A 25,556-nucleotide genomic window follows, 5' to 3' on the forward strand; every position below is an offset into this window, starting at 1 on the left:
ACGGATTAAATAAGTCTAGGTCAAACTAGTAAATGAGAAATATTCATATAATATTAATGATTTAACTTTGTATATTTAATATAATTTTCTGACAGAATGGATTCATTAAACCTCTTATGCACCTAGCACCGCCCCTATTTTTAACATGAAAAGAAAAAAAAGCATGATATGTCCTACAATTTATTGCTAAACCAACTGCGTGTTTCTCATTTTCCATTAAAATTATCAATTCAAATAATGGAGAATCTTGCTAACACATAGACAAGTTGATATTGGTCTAGTCTATTACTTGACTATGTGGTAGGTAATAACTACATCAAAAATAATATTTCACGTCCGTTTACAATAGTTTAGTAGCCGCTAGATACACTCTTTGTGAAAGTCGATAAAGACTATAACGACATTAAATCTGATAGAAACTAACAAAAAAAAATTCTTTGTTAATGTATATTTTTACCGTTGCTAAAATATATAAATATATAAGGATAATCCAGCTTGTCATCTAATTTATACTTTTCTTCATTAATATTAAATACTGTTGACCTAGTGTCTAGTCTTTGATTTATCAAAATTAGTGGACTAAACTAAAGTATTAATTCAGCACGTTGGATTTCTTTCAAACTACCTAAACAATAGTGGTTAACATTTCCTTTTCATTAAATTTGATCAACAGTTGATTAAATTAAACTATATATTCGTACTCTCACTAATTCTCATCTCCAAAACAATCTTAAATTTGTTGATTCAACAATGGAGAACCAATATTACTACTATCTTACAATCTCTTTTGTTCTTATTTTTTACAAATATTTCTTCAATTCTAGAAGAAATAATTTGCCACCTAGTCCACTTGCATTTCCAATTATAGGCCATCTTTACCTTTTGAAAAACAAACCATTGTTGACACTTACTTCATTATCAGCAAAATATGGTCCTGTTTTGTATCTTAGGTATGGCTCTATGCCAGTAGTTATTGTCTCGTCGCCGTCTACTGTCGAAGAATGTTTCACCAAAAACGATATCATTTTTGCAAATCGACCACGTACCATGGCAGGTAAATTTTGAGTTTATGAATTCTGAATAAATACATCATTACATAGTCTAGACCTAAGTTAATGGTTTGACATTTTTTGTGTGTAATGTTATGTTTTGAACTTATATTTATCGTAAAGTTAAAATTCTGAATTTTCATTTGATCGCAGGAGACCAGTTGACATTCAACTATACGGCCTATTTTTGGGCTCCTTATGGACAATTATGGAGGAGTCTTAGAAGGTTGACTGTTATGGAGCTTTTATCATCAAACAGCTTACAAAAAACATCCAATATCCGGGATGAAGAAGTTGTTAACTTTACGCGTTCATTATTCAAATTTTGTAATGGTAGAAGCAGAAATGTGGATTTGACAAACTGGATTTGTACTTTTAGTTTCAACCTTGTGAACAAAATTGTCGCGGGGACACATTTAGTGAGTGAGGAAGATGCTGGGATGGAGAAGGGGATAGCGATGATCCATAGACTAAAGGGGATTTTTTTCGTAGATATACCAGTTTTGAATATGTGTGACTTCTTGCCATTTTTGAGGTGGATTGGTTACAAGGGGATGGAAAAGAAAATGAATTTAGTGCATAATCAGAGAAATGAATTCTTGGATAATTTGCTAGAGGAATTTAGACAGAAAAAAGTTAATGTTGGAAACAGGGTGAAACAGAACACATTGATTGAAACTTTGTTGTCTCTTCAAGAATCTGAGCCTGAGTTTTACACAGAAGATGTAATCAAAAGTATTATGCTGGTTGGTATCCTGTTACATTTCGCTTATGTTTCAAAATCACATCTGAATTATCATTTTCTTTCGGAGTTTCACATCTGAACAATCACCAGGGTAGGAAAAAGAAATAACTGATAGTATGGGGTGTGAAACTCACAAAAAAAGTGATAGTTTAGCTGTGTTTTAGACGATTAACTCTTTCATCTCTATGTACATGTAGAAAGCTAGCTGATTGAATTGTGGTACAGGTCATATTTGTTACTGGAACAGATACCACATCAACAACCATCCAATGGGCGATGCGACTTCTTTTAGCTCATCCTGAGGCATTGCATAAGCTGAGGGCTGAGATTGATGTCCAAGTAGGGAACACGCGTTTGCTAAACGAATCTGATCTCACTAAGCTTCCTTATTTGCATAGTGTTATCAACGAGACGCTAAGATTATACCCTACAGTACCACTTCTATTGCCTCACTACTCAACAGAAGATTGTACTGTTGGTGGCTACAATGTACCAAAACATACGATCCTATTAGTTAACGCTTGGGCCATTCAAAGAGATCCCCAAGTATGGAAGGATCCTAACGAGTTCAAACCAGAGAGGTTTGAGGCAATAGAAGGGGGAAAAGAGGGAGTTAACTATAAATTTATACCATTTGGAATGGGGAGAAGATCATGTCCTGGAGCTGGTATGGCCACGCGCGCTATTTCATTGGCGCTTGGTTCACTTATTCAATGCTTTGATTGGCAAAGTGTGGGAAAGGAAAACTTGGCGTTAAGCTACAATTCAAGAATCAAAATTCAGAAAAATAAGTCCTTGGAGGCTATTTGCTCTCCGCGATCCAACTTCCTGCAACTTCTCTCCCAGCTTTGAAACAATAATGTATAAGATGAAAAATGATCCTACTAGTTAATCATTAGCTAATGGTTACAAGTGAATAACATCTTCTTCATCTATCACAGTAAAACAATATTGCATCTGCTGATGTTGCAACTTTATTTTCAAAACTAAGCCTTTTATAATACAAATGATTATAGTTTCAGCTTTAACTATATAGCGTCATTTAACTGTTGTGTAAACTGATTTAATTTCTTTTAATAGTTTTATACCAAGTCAAACAACTACACGTATATTGAAATCGGAGTAAGTTCAAAGTCCAGGATATCTTACTTTTAAGTTTCAAAAGTTTGAGTTTTCTCCAAATATGATCCTTGCATATAAAATTGGTTAAATCTAGTCTTTGAAATGTGGCTAGTAATCAAACGACAATAGTAAGGATCGGTTTGGATATAATTTGAAGTTGAAATTTTATATTTTGCAAGTTAAAGTTCTTAAATTATATTTTTTTCTTACAAGTATGAAATTTCATAATCTTCATAAATTATCAAATATCTCCGACTCTAATATAATTTTACCAAAGTAATGAGCAATATAGGCATTGTAATACCGAACACGGATAATTAATGAATATCATTTTTTAAAATAATTTTACAAAAAAATATTAAATAAATCAATAATAATATTAATCAACTATTCTTTAATAAAATTATCTCAATAATACAGACAATTTCTCACACCTAAGTGTTTTTTATAAAATTTGAATCTCTTTATCTTTTAACAATTTTTTGGTTCAAATTTATATTGAATTCCTGATTTAAAATTAAACCTAATTTTTTTGAACAAATTTTTCTCATAATTTAAATTTGAACCTTAAAAAATTGAACATTTTCTTTAAACTTGAAATACTCCCCCAAATACGCCAAAAAAATTCCCAAAAATCACAGCAAGTGGGGTCCAACCAAACGGCCCGAACTCATTTATTTTGTCTTTAATGTTTCCATTTATTTATTTCTCTCCCTTTTTTTCCATTTCCCCAATTACCCACAAATCACAATTTTCAATTTCAGCGTAACCCTACAAACCCCCCCACCGCTACTCCACCGCACCACCACCACCGATGGCGGAAATCGATTCAGCTCAGTCCCAAGAGACCGTCACTCAGGAGACTCAGAACAAACCAATGACCACTTCCTTCAGCATTTGGCCACCAACTCAGCGCACTCGTGACGCGGTCATCAACCGCCTCATCGAGTCTCTGTCAACACCTTCCATTCTCTCAAAACGTTATGGAACTCTCCCGCAAGACGAGGCATCTGAAACTGCAAGGTTGATTGAGGAGGAGGCATTTGCTGCTGCTGGATCCACTGCTAGCGATGCCGATGACGGCATTGAGATACTTCAGGTTTACTCAAAGGAGATTAGCAAGCGCATGATTGACACTGTTAAGTCCAGATCTGCTCCTGCTGCTGCTTCGGAGGGTGAAAGTAAGCCGTCAGAGTTACCGGCTGATGCTTCGGAGCCTTCCTCTGCTTCTGGTCTCACTGGAGAGGTCTCATCCGTTGAAACCGAGCCTTGAAGAGGTCATTTGCTTTCTTTTGTTTTGTTAAATATTTCCTTCTGCAGTGAGAAATCATCTAGGCTTTGGTTAATTCAATTACTTGCAAGCTGTATTAACTCAGATAACAGCTTTATGCAGTTTATGGATTGTTAAGGTGTTTAAATGTTATGTTTGATATCATGAAATTGATGCTATCTAAATGAGGTTGATGGAAAAAGTTGTGATTTTGGCATTACTTTGTCTATATTTCCTTTTAATGCCTGTTGATCTGCATACTTGGCTGGAACTGGTGAATGCTTGTTATTGTGCACCTCATTTATATTTCATTTATTTATTTTCTTCTTCGGTCCATTGTGAGGTATAAGGTATAACAATACCATGGATAAAATGCCGGACTATTTCTATTGCTAGTTAGTGCAATAGAAAGGTTGAGCTCCGTTCGTGGAACTTGTTAAGAGGAGCTTCCAAGATTAAAAGACAGTGATTGTTTTCTGTAAGTCCTGGGCTCTTGGCTTTTTTTGAATACCAGGAAGTGAGTTGTCACTGCTGTGCTTTTTCGTTTGTTTGTATTTTTGCCAAGATCTTTAGTGTTTATATGTGCTGCTATCACATATCACACATTTATGATAGATCGAGGAAGAAATTTCCTAGTTTGCTTCCCTTTATTGGTGGGATAAATTATGTGATAAATGTGAATACAATGTGGTCTATACTTAAATGTAATGCTCATTGGGGAGAATCTGATGAGCTCGGGAACCAACTGTCTAATATCACATGATAGGTACTTATTGCTGTTTGAAATGTCTACTAAATACCATGTATGCTCAAACTAGACAGACTTTAGGGACTCTGGAGAAAAGAGGAACCTCAGAGAAAATGTGATTAGCTTTGGGATTAAGAGAAGTAGGTTTTCTGATCAGTGTTGGTGTATTGCGGAGTTTAAAATTTTGACACAGTCAGTAGTTGCTAATATTTGCAAATGTGGATATTAGTCCCACTTTCTGCAACAAATTTGGACATGCTGAATGCAACATTTGGTAGTTGGTAGTTGGTCAGTATTAGTCTTGACATGTATGACTTGTGCGGAATAACTTGTTATGCTTATAGAGCTTTTTTATGTTTTTTATTTTTTGGAGAGAGGGGAACCCTTAAAGAACAGATAGTGGTTGAGCTAAAAAGCTTGACAAGGGATAAAGGGGAAGTATTTGGTCTAGCAAACAAGAGTCTGATTCCTTGGTTAAGCACCTGAGAAGGGTGTCTGAGTTTTTTAACTATAGCAGTGAGTGAGGGCCTCATTTACCTTATTTTGTGTGCTCAAGGTTTAACTCACTCACAACATATGCAAAGAACAAATTAAGTTGGTGTGAGGGGAAATGTTAAGAATAATTCATCACCAACTTAATTAATAGCTATGTCATTTCATGAAGAATCTAGAATTAGTCAAAGAGTTGTAGAGAATTGGGAGGACCACTCGAGAATGAGAAATTAAGAGTGATTCTAGGAAAACGTTAGTAGTACTCTAGAAGAGAGTAGTAAGTATCTTTCAGTAGATCCTTTCATCACCTTTTATAAATAGAGGTGCTCATTTCAATTGTAACCAAGCAAGAGAAAGCAAGTTAGCAAGCAACAAGCGAGTGAGAAATAAGAGAGAGTTGTTAGAGTGTGCATTGTGCATAGAACTGTAAGACTGAAGTCCTTACATTGGACTTGATTTCAAAGTTTTCCTTTAATCACTATAATCTTGCCCTCCCAATCATGTTTTTACTACTATGTGGTATATTATATATTTACCTCATGACAGCAACTGATCACCTCTCTACGTAAGGTGTGCGTACACCTTTCCCCACCTCACCTATGGATATCACTGGTATGTTGTTGTCTTTGCTCTAATGATGACTATAGTTTTTCATTCATATATTGAAAATACAAAGAATGAGAATTTGTCGTTAAAATGGAAGGCATGTGTAGATTTTCAAGACAAATCACATCTTTTTGGAATTCCATGTGGAAAGAAAACTGTTTCACAAGCTATCTTTTGGTCTCTTTTTGATCATGTATGTTTTTTTCAGTCTCTGCTGCTTCAGGAAATTCCAACCTCATCATCAGATCTTCTGGCTTTCGAGTTTGGCTTTCAGGATGCAATGTGGGTGTAGCTTCTAATAGTCAATGTATCTTTTTATTGACTCTTGGAGGAACGGAATTAACTCTTTTTAAGAGGTTTATGAATATGGAGTAGTTTTCAAACATATAAACCTGTCCAGGATTGGGGAAAAAAAAAACACCGACTTTATGTATGGCGTATTAGGAGTACAAATAATTTCTCTATGCGGAATGTTGAAAAGTTCAATTAACTTGTTCCTTGTATGCTGTCATCTTTTTGAAAATCTAGCATTGGTCAAGTATTTTCGAAGCAAAATGCCGCAACATAGGACCCATCACTCGAAAATCCAACTGACAACTGGTAACTCAAATCTTTGCTACAATAATGGCATACCCGTGTAGTTTTACAAATGAGGTTTAGGAAGGTAGGATGTGAGATTGTTTTCGATAGATTTTTGATCAATGCCTAAGTTTTCCAATAAGCAAGCCCAAATTTAGAAGAATGGTAAATTCATAAATATAAGCAACTTAGTAGACTGTAATAGTAGTATTAGACCTTGTTGGACCAAAAAATGTTCCCTAGTAAAAGCATGTTATAGGAAACATTAGCTTGATTTTTTTGGAATTAAGAGCATGAAGCTACAATTTTTTTCCATTTTATATTGTATAGCATGCAATGATAGTAGCATTTTATATGCTATTTAAGAATGTGTAAGTCAGCTTTAGCAGGTGGAAAAGTTATCAGCACAACTACGTAAAATCTAACTTTTGACTAACACGGCAATATTTCGGATTCTGCAAGGCTGTAACGTGCATGGAATTAACTCTTGGAGCTTATGATTATGGAGTAGGAACAAGTTTAGGATAATTTAAAGGTAATTTTTTCAATATATATGGGGTTTGCAATTAGTTAATTTATGCAGACAGGATAAGTTTTAGTAGCTAGTAAAACGTACAATCCATGACACTTTTTAACATTTTTGAAAATCTAATTTCACGGCTGAAACTTGGGCCAAAATATTGCCAGAGCAAAACAGCTGTAACCAAGGACCTATTACTCAAAAATCCACTGAAAAATACTGAATATGTAATGTCAATTTTTAATGGGATGCGAAGTCATACTATTTACCAATATTTCACTATAACAATCATATAAAATATTGAATCGATTTTTTCTTATTAAGCCATATCACATGTTCTCTATTATAACATTTCGTTACGACATCTAAAAATATCAAAACACGTAATGTTATTATTGGAAAATTCGACTATATTTGGCCCAAAAGTAAGCTTAATTGCATTCATAGTCAAACTGGATCTGTGAATAGAAATATGACACACATTTATAACAATAGCCAGGCAAAAGAGAGAAAAAACTGAGATTTTTCAATAGTAAATCGAGTACATCTTGTTGGTCCAGAAAAACTCCCATGTAAAAGCATATGAAGTACAAGCATGAGCTGGACTTTTTAAATTCGTAGATGAAGAGAGTTAAATCTGTTTCTTACCTGATTACTCAAACTAATAATTATTGTCTTAGACATTTTCTTGATTTCAATTTCTCCCATAAATATACCCTATATTTAGACCATGAAGCTATAATTTTACGTTGTTCCTAATTCTATAGCATGTTATAGACGCCCTAATTACTTATTCATTTTTGAATTGATATATCTATTAAAACACTCAATAATTGACATAACGAGTTTACCATTTAACCACTAATAGTCATGAACCGGAAGAATTAAAAACTTAATATTTTCAGGAAGTTGTACCCTTTTTAAATTAATTAATTGAGATAACAATAGGTAAAAAAAATAGTCCCTCTCTTGATTTGTTAAAATGGACAAGTAATAAATGACAATTAACAATGAAAATGTAGACAAGTAATTAGAGATCGAGAGAGTATAAATTGTCCCAATTTAGATGACTTATTTGCCTCTTTAGTCTGTCCCAAAAAAGAATGACATTATACTCCATATGTCCTTATTTCCTTGTCCATATTTTTTTTGGTCTCTATTTAGTTATCCATTTTGACAAATCAAGAGAGAAAAGAAAAATTTTCTATTATAATCTCATTTAAACTTTTTGAATATTTTTAAGTTTTAATTCATCATTTTTAAAATCATAATTAATAAGGGTAAAATGGTAACTTCACTATGTTAATCATTGATATCTTAATAGGTGTGTCATTTCTAAAATAGACAAGTAAATAGAGACAAATAGAGTATTAAGTAACAATTTATCTTTAAAATATCTATTTTACAGAAAAAATTTATAACTATATAAACTTCTATCATTCATTTTAGATAACAAATTTAAAAAAAATTCTCTTTCTTTTTTAATTATATACCGAATAAAACTAACTCATATAAAATGAAACTAATAAAAATTAGTTTTTGTTCGCTTTATGAACATGCGATGAGTCAGCTTTAGCAGGTGGAAAAGTTATCAGTACCAACTACGTAAAATCTAACTTTTTGACTTACATCGCCGTAAGTCGCAGAATATTTTGGATTCAACAACGTGCGTACGTGGTCATAAATGTACACACGAGGGCATGCCTTTAATTTCGAGTTTTGGATTGTGGAGCCTGATTAATATTTGATATATTCATGGAATGTATCACGAAATATCAATTTTTTTCTCTCTCTCTAGATCTCTCATCTCTCTCTAAAGTTTTTGTGTTTTTCATTCATCAAGTGTGTGTGGATTCGATCCTAACATCAAATTCCACTATATATCCTCCTTTGACATTGCAAACAACTAAGTCAAACTTTTCGAGCCATTCGGATATGATTCGATTGAATTATTTTTTAAGAAAAAGAAAGAATTTTAAGGTGAAATTGAAAAAAAATAATTGAAGTATTTTTTTATTGTTATTCTAACCATCTTAGCATTAGATATAGTCTGAATTTTAATTTTATGAATTATATAAAATAAAATACGAAATTCTTGATAATTATATATATTATTATGTCATAATCAGAATGCTAGCTCTACCTTTATACCTTAACTTACATGGTTATCAATCACAAGTTTGAACAATAACTAGACAAAGGTTGGTGAACACTTAGTATTCTGAACTCAGTATTTTTCATACACAAAATTAAATTTATATGTAAGAATGTATAATAGTGTACTTACAAATAGTATATATATGAGAACCCATGACTTTATAAAAGATTCAATACTAAATTTTTTTAAATTAAATCATAGATCATGTGTTGAAACTTTAAAATTATAAAGGATTCAATACTAAAAAAGTTAAAATTAAATATGTAAAATTTAAATCATAGATCCGTTTAGACACAATACATAGGTTCGAACCTATAATTACTGAGAGATTATATTTGAACTAAACTTTAAAACACAAGTAAAACTTAAGTTAAGAAGTTGTCGGTCAGACAACACACTGAAAAAAAATGTCTTGCTGCTGGTCAAAATGTCACCAAGAATTATTCTAACTCATGGAGAAGTCAATAGTTAACTGTGGTCCCAAATTTTCATAAATTTAAATTTTTGATTTTGAGACAAAAGTTCATGACATTTTATTTTATCAATAGAAAAAAAAAAGGAGTAAATTTAGAGCATCATAATCTATTAATTATAGAGATTATTTAAACACACACAATAATGATACTATTGTAATTCTCCTCGTGTCTTAATTTAGTAAGCCATCATAGTTTCCATGGGAAATTAATAAAAGCCAATACTAAAAAAAATGTTCTTTCTCATCAATTATTTTCTTAAATGAGAAATAATACAACCACCATTCAATCAAGCACCACAGGTCCAAAATATTTTTCAAAATATCTTTAAAAATAACTAAAAATTTCGATTACAAATAATATTAAACTAAAGTATTTCAATCATTTCGTATACATTTCCAACTCAATTATGCTTGTATTACTTATGTCCTTCCTAAAAGAATGTCTTCTAAGTACAATTGTGAAGAACTCTTAATAAAACACCTTCGTGCAAAAATATGTTTGAAACCAAAAAAAAACACAAACTTTAACTAATGACCAGGACCTTTTCTACTTGGTCCAGAAACCATAATAAAAGCCATATTCTTAACTGAACTTTGTCTACTTCTCTTCACAATCTCTGCTCTTCCTTTATCATCTGGTGAAGCCGCGGCGACGACGATGTTTTTTGGCGATTTCTCTCGAAGGGATCGACAATTGACACAACTAATTAGTTGTGTACAAATTATTAAGAGATAAACAAACAAAGCCAATGTGAAATATGAAGTTTTTCTAGCTCTTGCCATGATGATGTTGTGTTAATTATTTTTGTGTAATGAAAAATGATTATGAATGGAGTTGTTAGATATTGCAACTGCTGGCAGTATTTATAGTGAAAGAAAAAAAAAAAAGTAGTAAGAGAGTAACTTTTTTGAATATAGAATTGTGACACTTATTAATTATACTTTTGACTTGTGAGGATGGAGAGAATTAAAATTCTTAAAGTTTGTACAAATAATTCTTTCGGCTAATATTACAATTTTTTTAAGATAAAAAAGAAGCTATTGTTGAGAATGTTTTATGAGTAAGTTGGAATATATATAAAAACTTTACAAAAATAGATGATGTTATCTCATACGTTTATGAGACGTATAATTGGTTTGATTTCACACATGAGAATTGAGAATTAGTACCTTTTTTATTATTATTATTATTCAAATTGCGTGTGTATTTTCTACGCGGTCTTTAATTTGTTATGTTTTTGTATAAAATGAATAAAGGCAAAGACAGGCAGTTTCGATGGCAGGTGGCATGACAAGAAAACCTGTGAAATTAAAAAGGGGATAGGACTATATATTATGCGTTCTTTTTCGTGGAAATCTCCTTTTTTTTTTTTTTTTTTTTTTTTATGGCAAGACGGTGCATGATTGTTATAGTTCCAAAATTCTTGTATCTAATTGTATATAAGTTTAAATGGATCTTTGATAGTTGATACTAAGAGATTAGTTGGTAAGCGATTCGTGATGGGATAAGTAAGAATATCTTATGAGATTGGTGATTTTATAAAAAAAAAAAATTGGTATATGATAATAATTTTATTATTTTACTGAGATATAGTGGTGTCAAAAATAAACTCAAACGTAGATAACCCGTTTAATTCGCTCAGAATTTTAAGGGTTGGACTCGAGATAATTTGAATTAGGTTCAATCTCAACTCATTCAAGCATAACTTATTTGAAGATAATCCTCAATTGAACTCAATTCAATCTCCAATTTCAACCAATTTTAAATCTTTTTGTTAAGATATGTTCCTATTTTTAAGGTATGAATTATTATCTATTTAATCTATTCATTTGTTATTTTTTTTAAAAAAAAATTGAATTAAAATTTAAATTGTGATTATAAAAGTTAAACATCAATATGTTAAAATTATTGAAATTAATCGGGTCAAATTGGACGGGTCAAGATCGAACCCATTTTTTTAGCCCATTTGAGTCCAATGCATTTGAGCCAAAGTAAACTTGGGCGGGTCAAGACTCAATCCAACTTATATATCAACCAATTTTAATATTCTCAATTTTAACTCTACCCGCTCATTTGACACCCCTACAAAATAATTTTAGGATTAATATGAAATAAAGAAAAATGAAAATCTTATTTTAGAACGAGTTATTCTATGATTTTATCTCAATTAAATAATATGAAATAAATTCATTCTAAAAATAATTAATTGTTTCGTATTTCTTGTACGAAAAAAGCTGGGTTTTTAATCTATGCATTTTGAAGCCCATTAATGGGATGTAAGTGATTAACTTTTATATATTTACGGTAAAAATTACTTTAATTACTATGTGTGCTTTTATAGCACTATTGATCGTGTGAGCTCCCGAAGACATTGATACCTTAGGGATTACATATTGTGCCAATCCTCCCGACATCAAAAATAATTTTTAGCGATAATTAATTAATGATAATAGCTTAATTATCATTAAAAATTAGATATGTATTTTTAGCAAAAATTATTATTATTATTATTATACGTTTCTAAAGCTTTTAGCGACAAATAGTACTTTTTATATATGTCTCTAAAGTCTTTAGCAATATTGGATCCGATAACACTTAAATAATGCATATAAAGACTTTAGCATTTTTTATTAATGTATTTATTTATTGTTATTAAAAGTTATTTTTATTGTAGTATATTTTCTGATGTCTCGCTCTATAATCGATAATTCTCAAGGCTTTAAGTATCATAGCTGGTAACTTAGCGATTTTTCACGAGTTGGGGGCATTTATCCCCAACCAATCCATTTCCATTCTTCGTAGTATACCTAGAAAATGAAAAGCGGAGGAAAGGAAGGTGAAAGTTGAGTATTTTCAGAATATTTTTACCATTCAAACATGAAAAAATTAAAATAAAATCTGACAAAATATTACCCACTATACTTAACACACCAAAGAGTATAAAGAAAGAAAAATAGTTGCTAATGTGAATATAAGTAGTAGATAATCTTATTTATTAAATATAAGCAGAGTTGACCTTTGCTACTTTTCCTACAACTACCTTCCTTAACCTAATGTTATTTCATAATATAGCCTCCCATTTTTTGTTTTGACATACACTAACATCCAATTTATTTATTTGTATTTTGCTTTCAACGTGCATCTACTCCAAAATTTTGACCCAAGACCATGTGACTATTGGGTTCCTCTTTTAGTTTTAAATGTAGAGTACTTGGGTTTTATTGTATTTTTTTAATTAAATATTATCATGTTTTTATTATTAAGTACCCTATTATTTTTTTAAAATATTAAATTTATTATATTCAAAAGGTGATATTATTTATTGATTCCGATACACATATGAAGAAAATAACAATTTACATAGAGAGACTCTTTAATTTATTTTACCACCGTTAATTGATAAACTTTAAAAATCAATTTACTTATTAAATATTCTAAATAAATTGAGGTATAATAAATAAAAAATATTATTTTTTCTTGATTCGTAAAAATGACAAATAAAATGAGATAAGTAAAAAATCAAAATTAAATAAGTTAAAAAGGGACAGAAAACACGTACTAATAACTAATTTAACCTAAAATCAACTTCTTTTAACCTTCATTTATTTTGTTAAAAATCATACATTTATTAGTAAATCTCACCTAACATGTTTCGTTGTCGTACTCTGAAACTGAATGTTAGGTGACTTTTCATCTATACTTGTATTTTCTCTCCTTTTTTTTTTTTTTAATTTAATTTGTTATTTGTGATGAAATTTAAACTCGACAATTATATCATTGTGTTTGTGATATTCAAAATAATTACTGTTTGAATATGTCACCAAAAGTAATTAATTAAACATTTAAATTAAATTTCAAAATTCGAATAAATGATTAAGTGCAAAAGTAAGTTAATTCTAAAACTTACCTTCAAGTAAACATGAGATATAAGATATACATATACCGACTTTATGACTTTTAAAAAAATGAGAAAATAAATTGCTTATGGAATTTTTTGTCTAATAAGAAGAATCTCAACTTCTACCAATTGTTAAGAGTCAAAAAGTTGAATAAAATTATATGCACAAAAAATAACTCATCGTGAGATTAGCTGTTTGCTCTATTTGTCCCGACATTATCCAAGAGATTTTCCAAATTCTAATAAACTTGTTCACATGTAATATTGTTATTTATTTAGTCGTGTATTTTGTACTTTTTTTAATACATAATATAATTTTTTGATGAAGAGTGTGTGGATAGCCACCATGAGCTGTATGTGGCTACGACACTGCTATTGCACTCTCTCCGTCCATTTTTTTTGTTTAGTATATTAAAAATAGATGTTCACTTTTATTTGTCTAATTTAGTATTCAAGAGATAATTTATCATTGTATTTTTGATGATTCTTGAATTTATTACATTAAAAAAATGATATACTAAATTGTAACTTTATCTACTATTCTTTAAAAGTACGTTAAGTCAATACTGGATAAGTTAAAGTGGACGAAATCGAGTATAATTAATATAAGGAATAGAAGAGAGAAATATATGACGTAGCTTAGTTGTTGAAGTTTGAATTGTCGAGGGCCAAACTATAATGTAAAATTTCAAAGCATGTTTGTGACATTAATGCCTCTTCTTTGAATAGCCTTGTTAGAATTGTTACAAAGCGTGCCAACATTGGTCAAAATTAAATTGATAGGCTATAGTTGAAAATAGAATTTATTTTTATTTTTTTTTTAAAAAAGAAGATTTGTATTAAGCTGGCTGAGTTAATCTATGTCCATTTTTTTGACAAATGGTAGCTTTGACTTTGACATTCCAAACATTGAAAAATCGTTATTAAACGAGTAAATGATCATAGTAATGAAGTTTAGCAAATTAAAATTGCATTTACGTTTTATGTGTTCATGATAGTGTCAAAACTATTTACGATAAAAATAAAAATTAATTTAATATGATTAGAATTTATCAACATACATTGGTAAATGGTAACTTGTAGATAGAGGCGGGACTGGGCAAGGCGGAGTTCACTGAGCCATCTACCTTTGAAAGTGGGTTCACAAACAATAATTATATACCTTTGTATTTGATTTTTTTAATACGAAAATATGATCTATGCAAAAGTTAGTGAGTAGAGGATAAATATAAAATTTATGTAAAAGCTATTAAGTTCGTCCAAACTCTGCAGCTTGGTACGATGATTAGTAGCTTACTATAGTTGAAAATATTTAATTATAATAATGTAAAAAATCTTTTGTAATATACATTATTTAAATGGAGGGGAAAGAATTGATGACAAAAAGTTACTCCATGACTGTTAAGAGTAGGTGGAAGTTGCTCCAATATTTTATTTGGGCACTCAACCCCTATTACCAAAGTCAACAAAATTTCTATTAATGTTAATATAATGAGCTCTATTTGAGGAAAACTGTCAATTCTAAACACGACTACGGAATTACTAAGTGTTTAGTTGAATAAATCAATTACTTGATCTATGAGGAAGTTGAAATTAATTTTAGGAGAAAGTCATATTTGCACCGATTATCCCATTTTAGATCAATTAATCACTAGTGGACCAATTAATATTGGTTAGCAATGTCAATACAATGATGAACGAAAATATGAAATGACTGACATATTTACAAAATATTTTTCATCGACTTGATTTAAGTTTGTACAAAACAAACTCAAGGTGAGATCGGAGGATCCAATTAGTCCTCCTCAGAACTGACTTGTCTTTTTTTATCAGAAAAATCACATTGTGTAGCTAGCTAGTAAAAATATTGTAATATATTTATATATTACATACAGAAACTCCTTAATCGAAATTCTGAATTTGCGACGTAATGGCTAGGAACGTTATGCAATTACATGGGAAAATACTCATATGCCTCGTGAGCCCTAACTTTCCCATGATTGTGATCTCTATTTTTATCCTCCTTGCAATGCATGAGTGCGACTAATATTAATAGTGTTTCACTTAAAATAATAGCATAGTGGCTATTGTTTTTCTAGTGCATTATATTGTGCATCACATGTACCTCTAACAAATTATATTCCTCCACACCCAACCAACTGGGATTTTTGTAACATAATTTTATATTCCCTCACTATTTGTTTGTGAGTTTTTAATGTATATTCTATTTCTTTAATTTAGAGTATATGTACCACCAAAGAAATAATTCTATATATCGAATCTAACATCGTATTATTATACGAATAATATTCTAGAGTGATGATATATCACGGAACGAGAATGTTAATATTCATTCTTTATTATACCTATTGGATTTTTTTCTTTCGTCATTTCCAATCTGGCCCTCCTAAAATCATACTATTAATTTAATTTCTCATATAGTGATGATCACGGATTATGTGTAAATAAATTTTCAACTGCAAAATCTTATATATCCAATGTGAAATCATGATATCTAGGCGTTTCGATGATATTTGGTTAAAATTTGAATAGAAAAAAATATATTTAAAAATTAAAACTAGTGCTTGGACAATATTTTACCTTTTGGAAAATTGTGAGTTGAAATTAATCATTTCGGAAAATTACTTGAATGGATGTATTTTGATAAATAGTTACGAATTTTAGCGACATTTTTTTATTTATTATCATTTATAGCAATACTATGTTAAATTTATAATATGTATTAATAATGAATTATGCATGCAGTATATATGTATCAGTATAACTGTTTCTTAAAATATATTACTATGTTTGTTTGGTAAGAAATTGACACATTATATTACAAGTATAGTAAAAATTTGTATAGAAGTATTATCCATCATTAAAAACTGTATTATATGTGAATAATAAATTATTGTTTGTAATATGTATTAAAAGTGTATTATAAATGTATTTAGAGCGATCAAGTAAAAAAAATAAAGCTAGTGTATTAAATGATAAATATTTTTTTAATATAGTATATTTATGTAAGTTTTCTAAATCATTATTTCATTTGAAATACACTTTAGCAAATAAGCTCATGGGACCGGCCCAACCCTATTAGTTATTTGGGGGTAGGGTTGAGATTTGATTTTTCAAATTCATTTAAAACTAGAATATAAGTCCGATCCATATAAAGCATTCGCCCTGGAAGTTTGGTCGGGGCTGGGTCAGGGTTGAAATATAGGTCAAAACTTTTTATTAGAGTAATTTGCAATGGTCTCACTAGTAAATCATTTGATTATTTGAATACACGTTATGTTGTAATATTATGAATTATCGTGCTCATACACATGTATCTCGAAATGTATGGACTCAGAATTAGGTTAATTTATTCTAGATACACTCTATCTAAGTAAATTCGGATGTATCTAGGATACGTAGACAAATTTCGCGCCTTCGCCTCCCTCCCATCTTGCTTGTCGTTCTCGTATCACACTCGCGTATTTGGTATGCGAGAAACATGCTAATTACACTAGATTTTTACTATTGTTATTGAATCATTTCTCGATGTTATAGAACTATAAGTTTGAAAGAAAAAAAAAACAAAAAAAAAAGAAGAAGGGTTAGCCCGTCCCAAACCTCGAAAAAAAAAGCAAAGAAGAAAGGGCTAGCACGCCCCAACCCTCGACCCTTCTAAAATTAGGTTACATTGAGTATTTTCAGGTCCTACCTAATGAAGCGCTGACACGCTCTAACCCTTCGAATTCCCTAGCCCACGAGGCTTGGACCTGATGGGGCGGGGCCGACCCATTTTAACCGCTCTAAATCATATATAATGAATTTCAGACTTTGTGAATTCTTAAGGAATATTAATACCATAATTTGATTGATTAATTAGGATTAATTGTGGGAATTTGTTGTGGTCACCGACCAGACACCGGTTAGTGCGCTCCGGCAGGAATTAACGGATATCCAGCTGGGCCAGATAGAGTAGAGCAAAGTTTGCGCAATATGTGCAATTAATTCTTACAACTTCCAATTTTATAGGACACATGAAAAGATCTCTCAAATTTTTTTGTTGGTATAACCACTACTAACTTGATAATTATACAAACCAAAATTCAAAGATTTATTTTATTAATATATAGGTAAAAAATCAAATATTTTTTATATACAAGTCATAATCAATTATCTCAATAGTCTCGTTAATCAACATTTCTGTCATATAAAACCTATTAAAAAATAAAATGTTTATTACTAGGTATTTTTCAATTCGAAAGCTCAAACTAATTCAAACCCTATTAATTTCATTCGTTTCACCACAACTCTTGATGAATTATATTTGCGTTAGGTGACCCAAAAATTATCTCCATTTAGTCGCTTCTAACTTTTAGTACTCGTAAAAAGCATATCAATATCAAAATTAGAGCATTTATAATGGATGGGTCACAATTTGTTATGACAAGTATTTAACAATCTAAACTAAAATAATGAGTATAATAGATTATTTGCAAAATAAAATTAAATAAAATAATGATATAGTTCATTCTTCTATTTGTTTGAGACAATTCCGACAAATTTGCATGGAAGTCAAAGTGCCTGATCACACGACCAAATTGGTGAATATGACTATTTTTATTTTTTTCCCTATAAATAACGTCATGACTTCACTTCGTAGAATAACATGTTACACTTAGTTTGAACATTTCAAAAACAACAACAACAAAGTAAAATCATGAAGCAACACTTTATAATCCTAGTACTTCTTTTCGTTTTAATTATATCCTCCTTTCAATCAGTTCAAGTACAAGGATCAAGGAAACTTAAAGAACGCCATCATTATCGTCTCTTTGCGTCACCAAAGGTTAATGTTGATCAACAACAACAAATATTCAATGTGAGTAACTCAAAATGGTTTACTCAGAATCAGAATAAATCAATATCTTCATCTTCATCTTCGTCTTCGTCCATTGATAATGCCATGACAAATCAAGCATATTCTGGCCCAAGTCATAGCGGAAGTGGCCATTAATTACATAATTTTGATTTACTGTATTATTTTTTTCGTCTTAAAAAATGGAATATTCCTCGAGTTGCTTTAATTTGTTCTTTTACTTCATATTCAATTATTACTTACTTTTGGATTGATCACAAGATTAATTGCAAATCCATTTTACACTATACATCTTCTCTTTTATTGAAGTAATTTCATTTTCAAATTGATGATTCATTTTGCAATATTGAATTATATTCGTTAATCTTCAACATATATCACATTTTTCTTGTTAAAAACGTGTTTATAGTAAACCATAGAATGTTGTTTTTAGTGTGCATTAGGAAAATCTTGTATAAATTCCTTAGACTGATAAGTGGTTTCCAAGGAGAAATTTAATTTATTATTTTAAAGAATTGATGCTTTAAGAAAAATCGTATTTCTAGAACTAGATAGTTTGCAAGAAAAGAAAAAGAAAGAAAAAATTAGAAAAAACTAACAATGTGTTTCGCACAATTAACAGGCAGTAACAATTCAGTTGAAAGATTTTTGAAGAATATTTTAGTACATTGAACATGTTTTTAGTTTAAAATTATAACATTCTAACAGTTTTTTTTAGTTTTTTTATAAATTTTATGTCAAATTATGACAAGTAAAATAGACTAAAATAAATGAATTTTTTGGAGAATTTACATAAATTTCCCTATAATTTAGAAGTTAATTATTTACATACATTCTAGTTTGCAATATTACGTATCTTATCAAATTTTGGTGCTTCTAGATTCATATTTTGGATACATGAGTAAAATTTAGGTATAATTTGATCTATATAAATTGTAACCAAGTATATTAGCATGCATAGAGAACATAGCAGATCTCACTCGTCTCTCTCCCATCTCACTCGTATCTGATCTCCCAGATACAAGTGAATTAATCTAATTGTATGCAAATATATGTATCTAATGTGATTCACACCTTACATAACAATTTTGTTTCATACATGGTGTCCTAAGTGTATTATGTCATGTAGGACAAATGTGTCTATTTGTTCAATTTTATACAAGTTTAAGTGTCTATTTGTGCACACCTAAAGTTAAAAGCCAAAGTTATCAACTGACGTCAATTTAAAGGTCATGTTTAAATATTATGTCAATAGTATATATATGATAGTAAAGTATGTCTCCGGTTTTCTTCAAATATTTTTGGGTACTTATCCCCAGTTAAAGATTGAGCTTGACTGTGAATTAATGGATCAATCCAGAGTTTATAACTTAGGTCCATCTAAAGCCCATAATGGGTGGTGGCCCAATACTTTCTGCTGCGTCACAATTTGCAGATAAATAAAGTTAACATAAAATGATTTGGGAATAGACAAAAACATATTGAGTGTTAATTAAGATGTCATTTTCTGAGGCAATTTCCTAAGATATTCTTTTTTCTTGATTAAGCAACATTACTATACTCTCTTCATCTTATTGGCTTGATTTTCTATCTTCTTTTAATCACTACTATTATTATGTTCTGTGAAGTTTAAATAATAGATGTGTTTGGTATATGAAAGTACCAAGGCACTAAAATGTTTTCCTTCAAAAATAAGTGATTTTTTTTTATTTACTTTTCTGTGTTAGACAAATAAAAAAATGTTATATTTTGGTTCATAATATATTTTACTTAATTGAAATAATTATTATTTCATTTCGATCTTTTAATCTAAACCTAACAAATTTTATATTAAAAGGAGTGTTAAATAGTGCTATTTTAAAATGAGACAAAAGGGGTTTGTTTTATAAAAAAGACAAGGACAGAGTTGGGACACACCACTAATCACAAGGACAAATATGTCATTTTCCCACGGCCCACCCAAAAACCCCATTTCATTACTTTTCTTTTGTCTTTTTCGATAATCATTTCTACAACCCTCATCCCATGTGCTTCCCTTTAATCCCACTATTAACATTTAACACCCACCCCCACCCCCCACCTACCCCCCTAATCCACCGAATAAAAAGACTTCCTCTATCCTTCAATTTTCACAAATTTAGATCTAACGATGAAGCGGCAATTCGACGCCGGAGAAACCGATTGGGCCAATTTCACCGGCGGCGATCATGTGAAGAAGATGAAGAAGGAGATGTTAGAGTTGGAGGAAGAGAGGAAGTTACCGATGAAGAGGCAATTTGAAGCTAACTGTGCAGCTAAAGTCTCCGGCGATTTGAAAAAGATGAAGCAGGTTATAGAGTCGCCGGATGCGGATGCGGATGCGGATACGGAGGCGGTGTTGTTGAATGAGAATCTACTGTACGAAGTACTGAAACACGTTGACGGGCGCACGTTAGCTACGGCGGCGTGCGTTAGCAAACAGTGGAATCAAACGGCCCTAGATGAGCGGCTATGGGAGCTGATCTGCACAAGACACAGCTGTAACCAACAGCAACAGCTCCGAGCCGTCGTCCTCGCTCTCGGCGGCTTCCGGCGTCTCTACTCACTCTACCTCTGGCCACTCTCAAAGCCGTCGCCGTCTCCATCGGCGTCTTCTTCGAATCCACCGGCTTCCGCCTGGCCTTGCCTTCCTCCGGCGCCTACTCGGCCGTTGAAATACGCTGCTGCAAACACCAGATGGGGAAAAGACGAAGTTAATCTCTCGCTATCGCTGCTATCAATTCGGTACTACGAGAAGATGAATTTCAAAGCTAATAAATAAATAAACTTAATTGATATAATTATATATTCAATTTCGTAATTTTAACATTATATTATCCTAATTTTTCCGCTTATGGTTTGGGTTTTTACAGTATTTTGAATCATTTATGCTTTAGATCTATATATCTGTTATGTAACATATGTAAGCTTTTAATATTTTTTTCCAATTAATGTAAATTGAGGACTGATAAATTTAAGTTGTGATTCTAATTACTATGTTAATTAGCGTTAATCTTTGTTTTATTGGTAATATATGAAAGGAAAGTAGGATTAGTGTGAAATATGAGGAAAAAAACAGACAGATAAGAACAAAGAGGTGGCCACGCTTTCTGGCAGTAATTAATGGCTTTGGAAAAAAGATGGGAAAATGACGAAAAAAGTGATGTGTTTTGGCTCTTCGAATGTATTGATAGGATTTTATTAAAGGGAAAAAGAAATATACACTTTGAATTATAGTAATTGATATATAGATACCTTCGTTACGATTTATAAATGTTATAATTTTATTTATTAATTTGATATTAGATCGATAAATAAAATTATAATAAATATTTTTATTTAGTTTTCATTGGAGCGAGAGACATATACTATTTAGTTTTTAAACGACATAAGTATTAATATTTCAAAATAATAATAAAGAATATCTATATATTATGTAGGATAGTTTATTATATATTTATTATTTTTATCTTTATTATATTATATAGATTACGGTGAAATTGGAATATAGGTATCATTTGGCGGTTTGCTAGAGTCATGAATATTTCACCTTTATATTATCCTACAATTTGAGAGTCGGTGAATAAAGTTTATGCCTTTTATAAAGTTGGTGCAAATATTGATCAAGTTCTATTGACATAATTTGTGAATAATTTAAACTACACATATTCTATCGATTTTTAATTATTTAGTCAAAATAAACAAGTAATAAGAATAACTAAAAAAAAATGTGAACAACTAATTAGAAATAAAGAAAATACAAATTTTACTATTGTGACAAACTTTGAACAATTTGTACAATAAGTATCTTTATTTTTGTTTTGCCTTTAGACTAATATTCAGTATTTATATAGAAATGTGATTATTCTGGAACTTGTACAACATAGAATCTCCACGAAAAAATTCATATGGAAAGCTCAAGCTTACATTGGATTAAATGTCATTTTCACACAAAATGATACTTGGTCCGACATAAGATATGTCAATTCGACAAGATTTATGGACATTTTAGAAAGATAGCTAAAAGTTGAGATTAATATAGTAAAGTTTTGTCTATGGTAAATTTTCCACAGATTTCTATGGAAATAACATTTTCTTTGTTTCATTTTACGGGAGCTATTTTCATTCAGTATAAGTTTACGAAAGAAACTTTTTAAAAATTTGTGATTTAAATGAATGATAAAAATTTGTGTAACTATGTATCATTTCATTATGAAAAAATTTGATATTTTAAAGTTATATTATTTTTTAATATAAAAATATATTAATTTTTTTAATCAACTAAAAAGAATAAATTGCGACAGAGAGAGGGAGTAATAAGGCAAAATAGCTCATATAAAATCTCCAAATAAATCAGTATTTACATATTTGGACTTCAACTAAAATATTGAAATATTTTTGGAGATGAGAAATAGCACATATCACAAGATTTTCTTGGACTGCAACTACAAATAACTGTGTTTCTCTGGGCCTACAAAAGTCAGCAAGGCCCAATCAATATTTTTTGGGCATCTTTCGGTTTGTCTTTGATTGGTTCAAGCAACCTTCTTGATTTTTGTGCCACATTAGTACATTTTTCGGCCCACTTTAAGTGAGATAGTTAGAAACTGAATGTGACTATAATTTGTGGTTCAAATTGAATAATAGAAACTCGTGTGATTATGAATCATTTCGTTAAGGATAAAATGAATATTTTAAAATAAAATTATTACGTGATATAAAAATATGTTATTTTCTTTAGAACTAACTAAAAAAGAATTAAGTCACAAAAATTGGGATAGAGGGAATAACATTTTGGGTAGGGAATGAGGGACGAGTACCCTTTAGAATATAATCGGAATCTCAGAGACACACATCAACTAAACTAAGGTTTTATTACCCTCGAACCTTTTTTTTTTTTGGTAATTTTGTATACCTTTTTGGTTTATGTGGTATCTAAACCTCTCTTATGTGCCTCAACTAGTAGTTACGGAGAGTGCCACTTAAGCCAATAGGTGTATAAATTTTTTTTAAAAAGAGAATTTAAATAGGACCTTAGTTCAAATAAGATGTGTCTCTATAATTTCAGTCATAATTCAGAAGGTACTTGTGCTTGTAGTCCGTAGAAGAACCAACTTGGAGTAATTTATTTTTTAAAAATCAAACGTACTGTTCATAAAATGCAGAATTTAAGTTTATATATTCTGGACCTTCAAAGATAATCTTAATTATTTTTAATACGAACATAATGTTAATTAAAGGTTATTGAATTATATCGAATTGATGATCAATATTTGCTCTATTTATTTTTATTTATCGTATTTTTTGCTTTTACTTGTGAGCTATCACATTTCGAGAATTAAAACGTAAACGGAGGGAGTAATAATGCTTATAGCTTTGCCCCTGCTCAAAACATGTTGGAAAACCAGAAGTATAAAATGGGAAAAATTTATCCGCATTAGGTATTTATACCAAATCAATATATACATGTCATGTGTAAATTTTATACTTTATTTTACTTTATTAAATTACGTAATAATAAAAATTATATTAACTTAGATATAAATTATTCCTGAAATTCATTAAGTGGTTGGGAAATCAAACTTTGTTTCTGGTTGATCACGTGTGTAAATTGAACAATAACCACTTAACCTTTTTGACTTAATTGAATAATTTAAATCTTTGACTTTTTCAAATATGAAGTCATTGTTTCGAAAGCAATTGCAACTTAATTCTGGTGCAAATTGTTAAGATCGATCATTCTAAAAGGTTTTCATAACTCTTCCTTATACATATAATATATTCGTAATTGGAAATTTGGTCTTATACAAAAATAATTGCCTAAAAATATACAACAGGAAGAAAGATTATTTAAGTCAACATCGAAATTGATAAAAGAGAGAGTAAATGGAATGTAGTATTACTCTTATTTTAATATCATTTTTCATAATGTAAAGTAACTAATGTTTTCATAATAATGCATATGAAGTTAAGAAATTGTCAATTAAATAAATGTGAACTATTGTATTTATAAAGAAGTAAATCTCTCATTCTATATCTATGCATACGACAGCATGATTTAGAAATGTTTACATAAATTAGTTATGAAGAATTACAAGATGTTATTTATTGTTTGCATTAAATAAAAATAAATAATATTTATAGGATTAAATTTAAACGAATTAAATGAGTTGAATTAATAAAGCCGAGATGACATGAGTCAAAATGGCTAACAAATATGGATTATAACTCAACCTACAAACTCTTATAAATAAGCCTTTTTTTCTTATAATTTTTTAACTACGAAATCAACTCATCTCTTTTATTACGGCTAAATCATATAAAATAAAATATTTTAATAAATTTTTTCACGTGTTATTATGAGAAATATATTGAGCTTAAATCAGCACAATTTAGATGAACTGTATACGGCCAATCAAAATGTCATTATATCATAATAAAAATAATTTTTAGCGATAATGCACATTAATGAAGAGTATTTCCATATTAGTGACATTTATAGTGACATTACAAAAAGGATTAATTACTCGTAAAAATATATTTAACAATAATTAAATATTATTATTAATTAATTATCACTAAAAATCATTTTTAATACAACTATACATTAAACCTCCCAAATTTATAGACTAATAGTTTTCGACAAGCTATGTCTTTTATGGCAAATTTTGTCATACCAACAAAAATAAAAGATAACAATAAAATGCCATTAATATTTAGTAGTAATTTATGTATCAAAATTTCTTAATGAGGATCTAATGGGCAGGTCAACAAGAGCTTACAATACAAATTGCCCCCATAATTAAAACGAAAGACCATATTGCATGTTAATGATTGACGTAGGCTATTACATACGCAGGCAAAAAGATAAAAAGAAAAAAATATGTACACATTTATTTAAATTATTTTTTCTAAATGAAAATTCAATGTTAGTTTTTCTGTTCAATCATAGTTATTTTTTTATAATTCATTTATTAAGAAATTAATAAATAGTAGAGG

The 25,556-nt window shown here is 30.1% G+C and overlaps 3 protein-coding genes across 3 annotated transcripts; all 3 read left to right on the forward strand.

Annotated features, from left to right (window-relative positions):
* The first annotated feature begins 708 nt into the window (after positions 1-708).
* On the forward strand, positions 709-2,822 carry LOC101268679 (cytochrome P450 81C13). The gene is made up of 3 exons (XM_004238071.5): positions 709-1,054; positions 1,203-1,795; positions 2,020-2,822. Exons 1-3 carry the CDS (start codon positions 751-753, stop codon positions 2,644-2,646), a joined length of 1,524 nt encoding a protein of 507 aa, XP_004238119.3. The 5' UTR covers positions 709-750; the 3' UTR covers positions 2,647-2,822.
* An 825-nt stretch (positions 2,823-3,647) lies between these two features.
* MAF1 (MFP1 attachment factor 1) lies at positions 3,648-6,440 on the forward strand. Its single transcript, NM_001247264.2, has 2 exons — positions 3,648-4,193; positions 6,241-6,440. The coding sequence occupies exon 1, from the start codon at positions 3,731-3,733 to the stop codon at positions 4,187-4,189; it is 459 nt and encodes a 152-aa protein (NP_001234193.1). The 5' UTR covers positions 3,648-3,730; the 3' UTR covers positions 4,190-4,193; positions 6,241-6,440.
* A 14,232-nt stretch (positions 6,441-20,672) lies between these two features.
* Positions 20,673-21,560, forward strand: GID2 (F-box protein GID2). The gene is given in 1 exon segment (NM_001347058.2): positions 20,673-21,560. A coding segment is annotated over 1 exon segment (651 nt). The 5' UTR covers positions 20,673-20,688; the 3' UTR covers positions 21,340-21,560.
* Positions 21,561-25,556: the final 3,996 nt, after the last annotated feature.

Source organism: Solanum lycopersicum, chromosome 4, assembly GCF_036512215.1.
Source record: "Solanum lycopersicum chromosome 4, SLM_r2.1".
Classification (NCBI taxonomy): domain Eukaryota; kingdom Viridiplantae; phylum Streptophyta; class Magnoliopsida; order Solanales; family Solanaceae; genus Solanum; species Solanum lycopersicum.

Coding starts and splice junctions, on each gene's coding strand:
- LOC101268679 (XM_004238071.5), top strand. CDS start 751: ATGGAGAACCAATATTACTACTATCTTACAATCTCTTTTGTTCTTATT. Junction 1,055..1,202: donor TCGACCACGTACCATGGCAG/GTAAATTTTGAG, acceptor ATTTGATCGCAG/GAGACCAGTTGACATTCAAC. Junction 1,796..2,019: donor TAATCAAAAGTATTATGCTG/GTTGGTATCCTG, acceptor ATTGTGGTACAG/GTCATATTTGTTACTGGAAC.
- MAF1 (NM_001247264.2), top strand. CDS start 3,731: ATGGCGGAAATCGATTCAGCTCAGTCCCAAGAGACCGTCACTCAGGAG.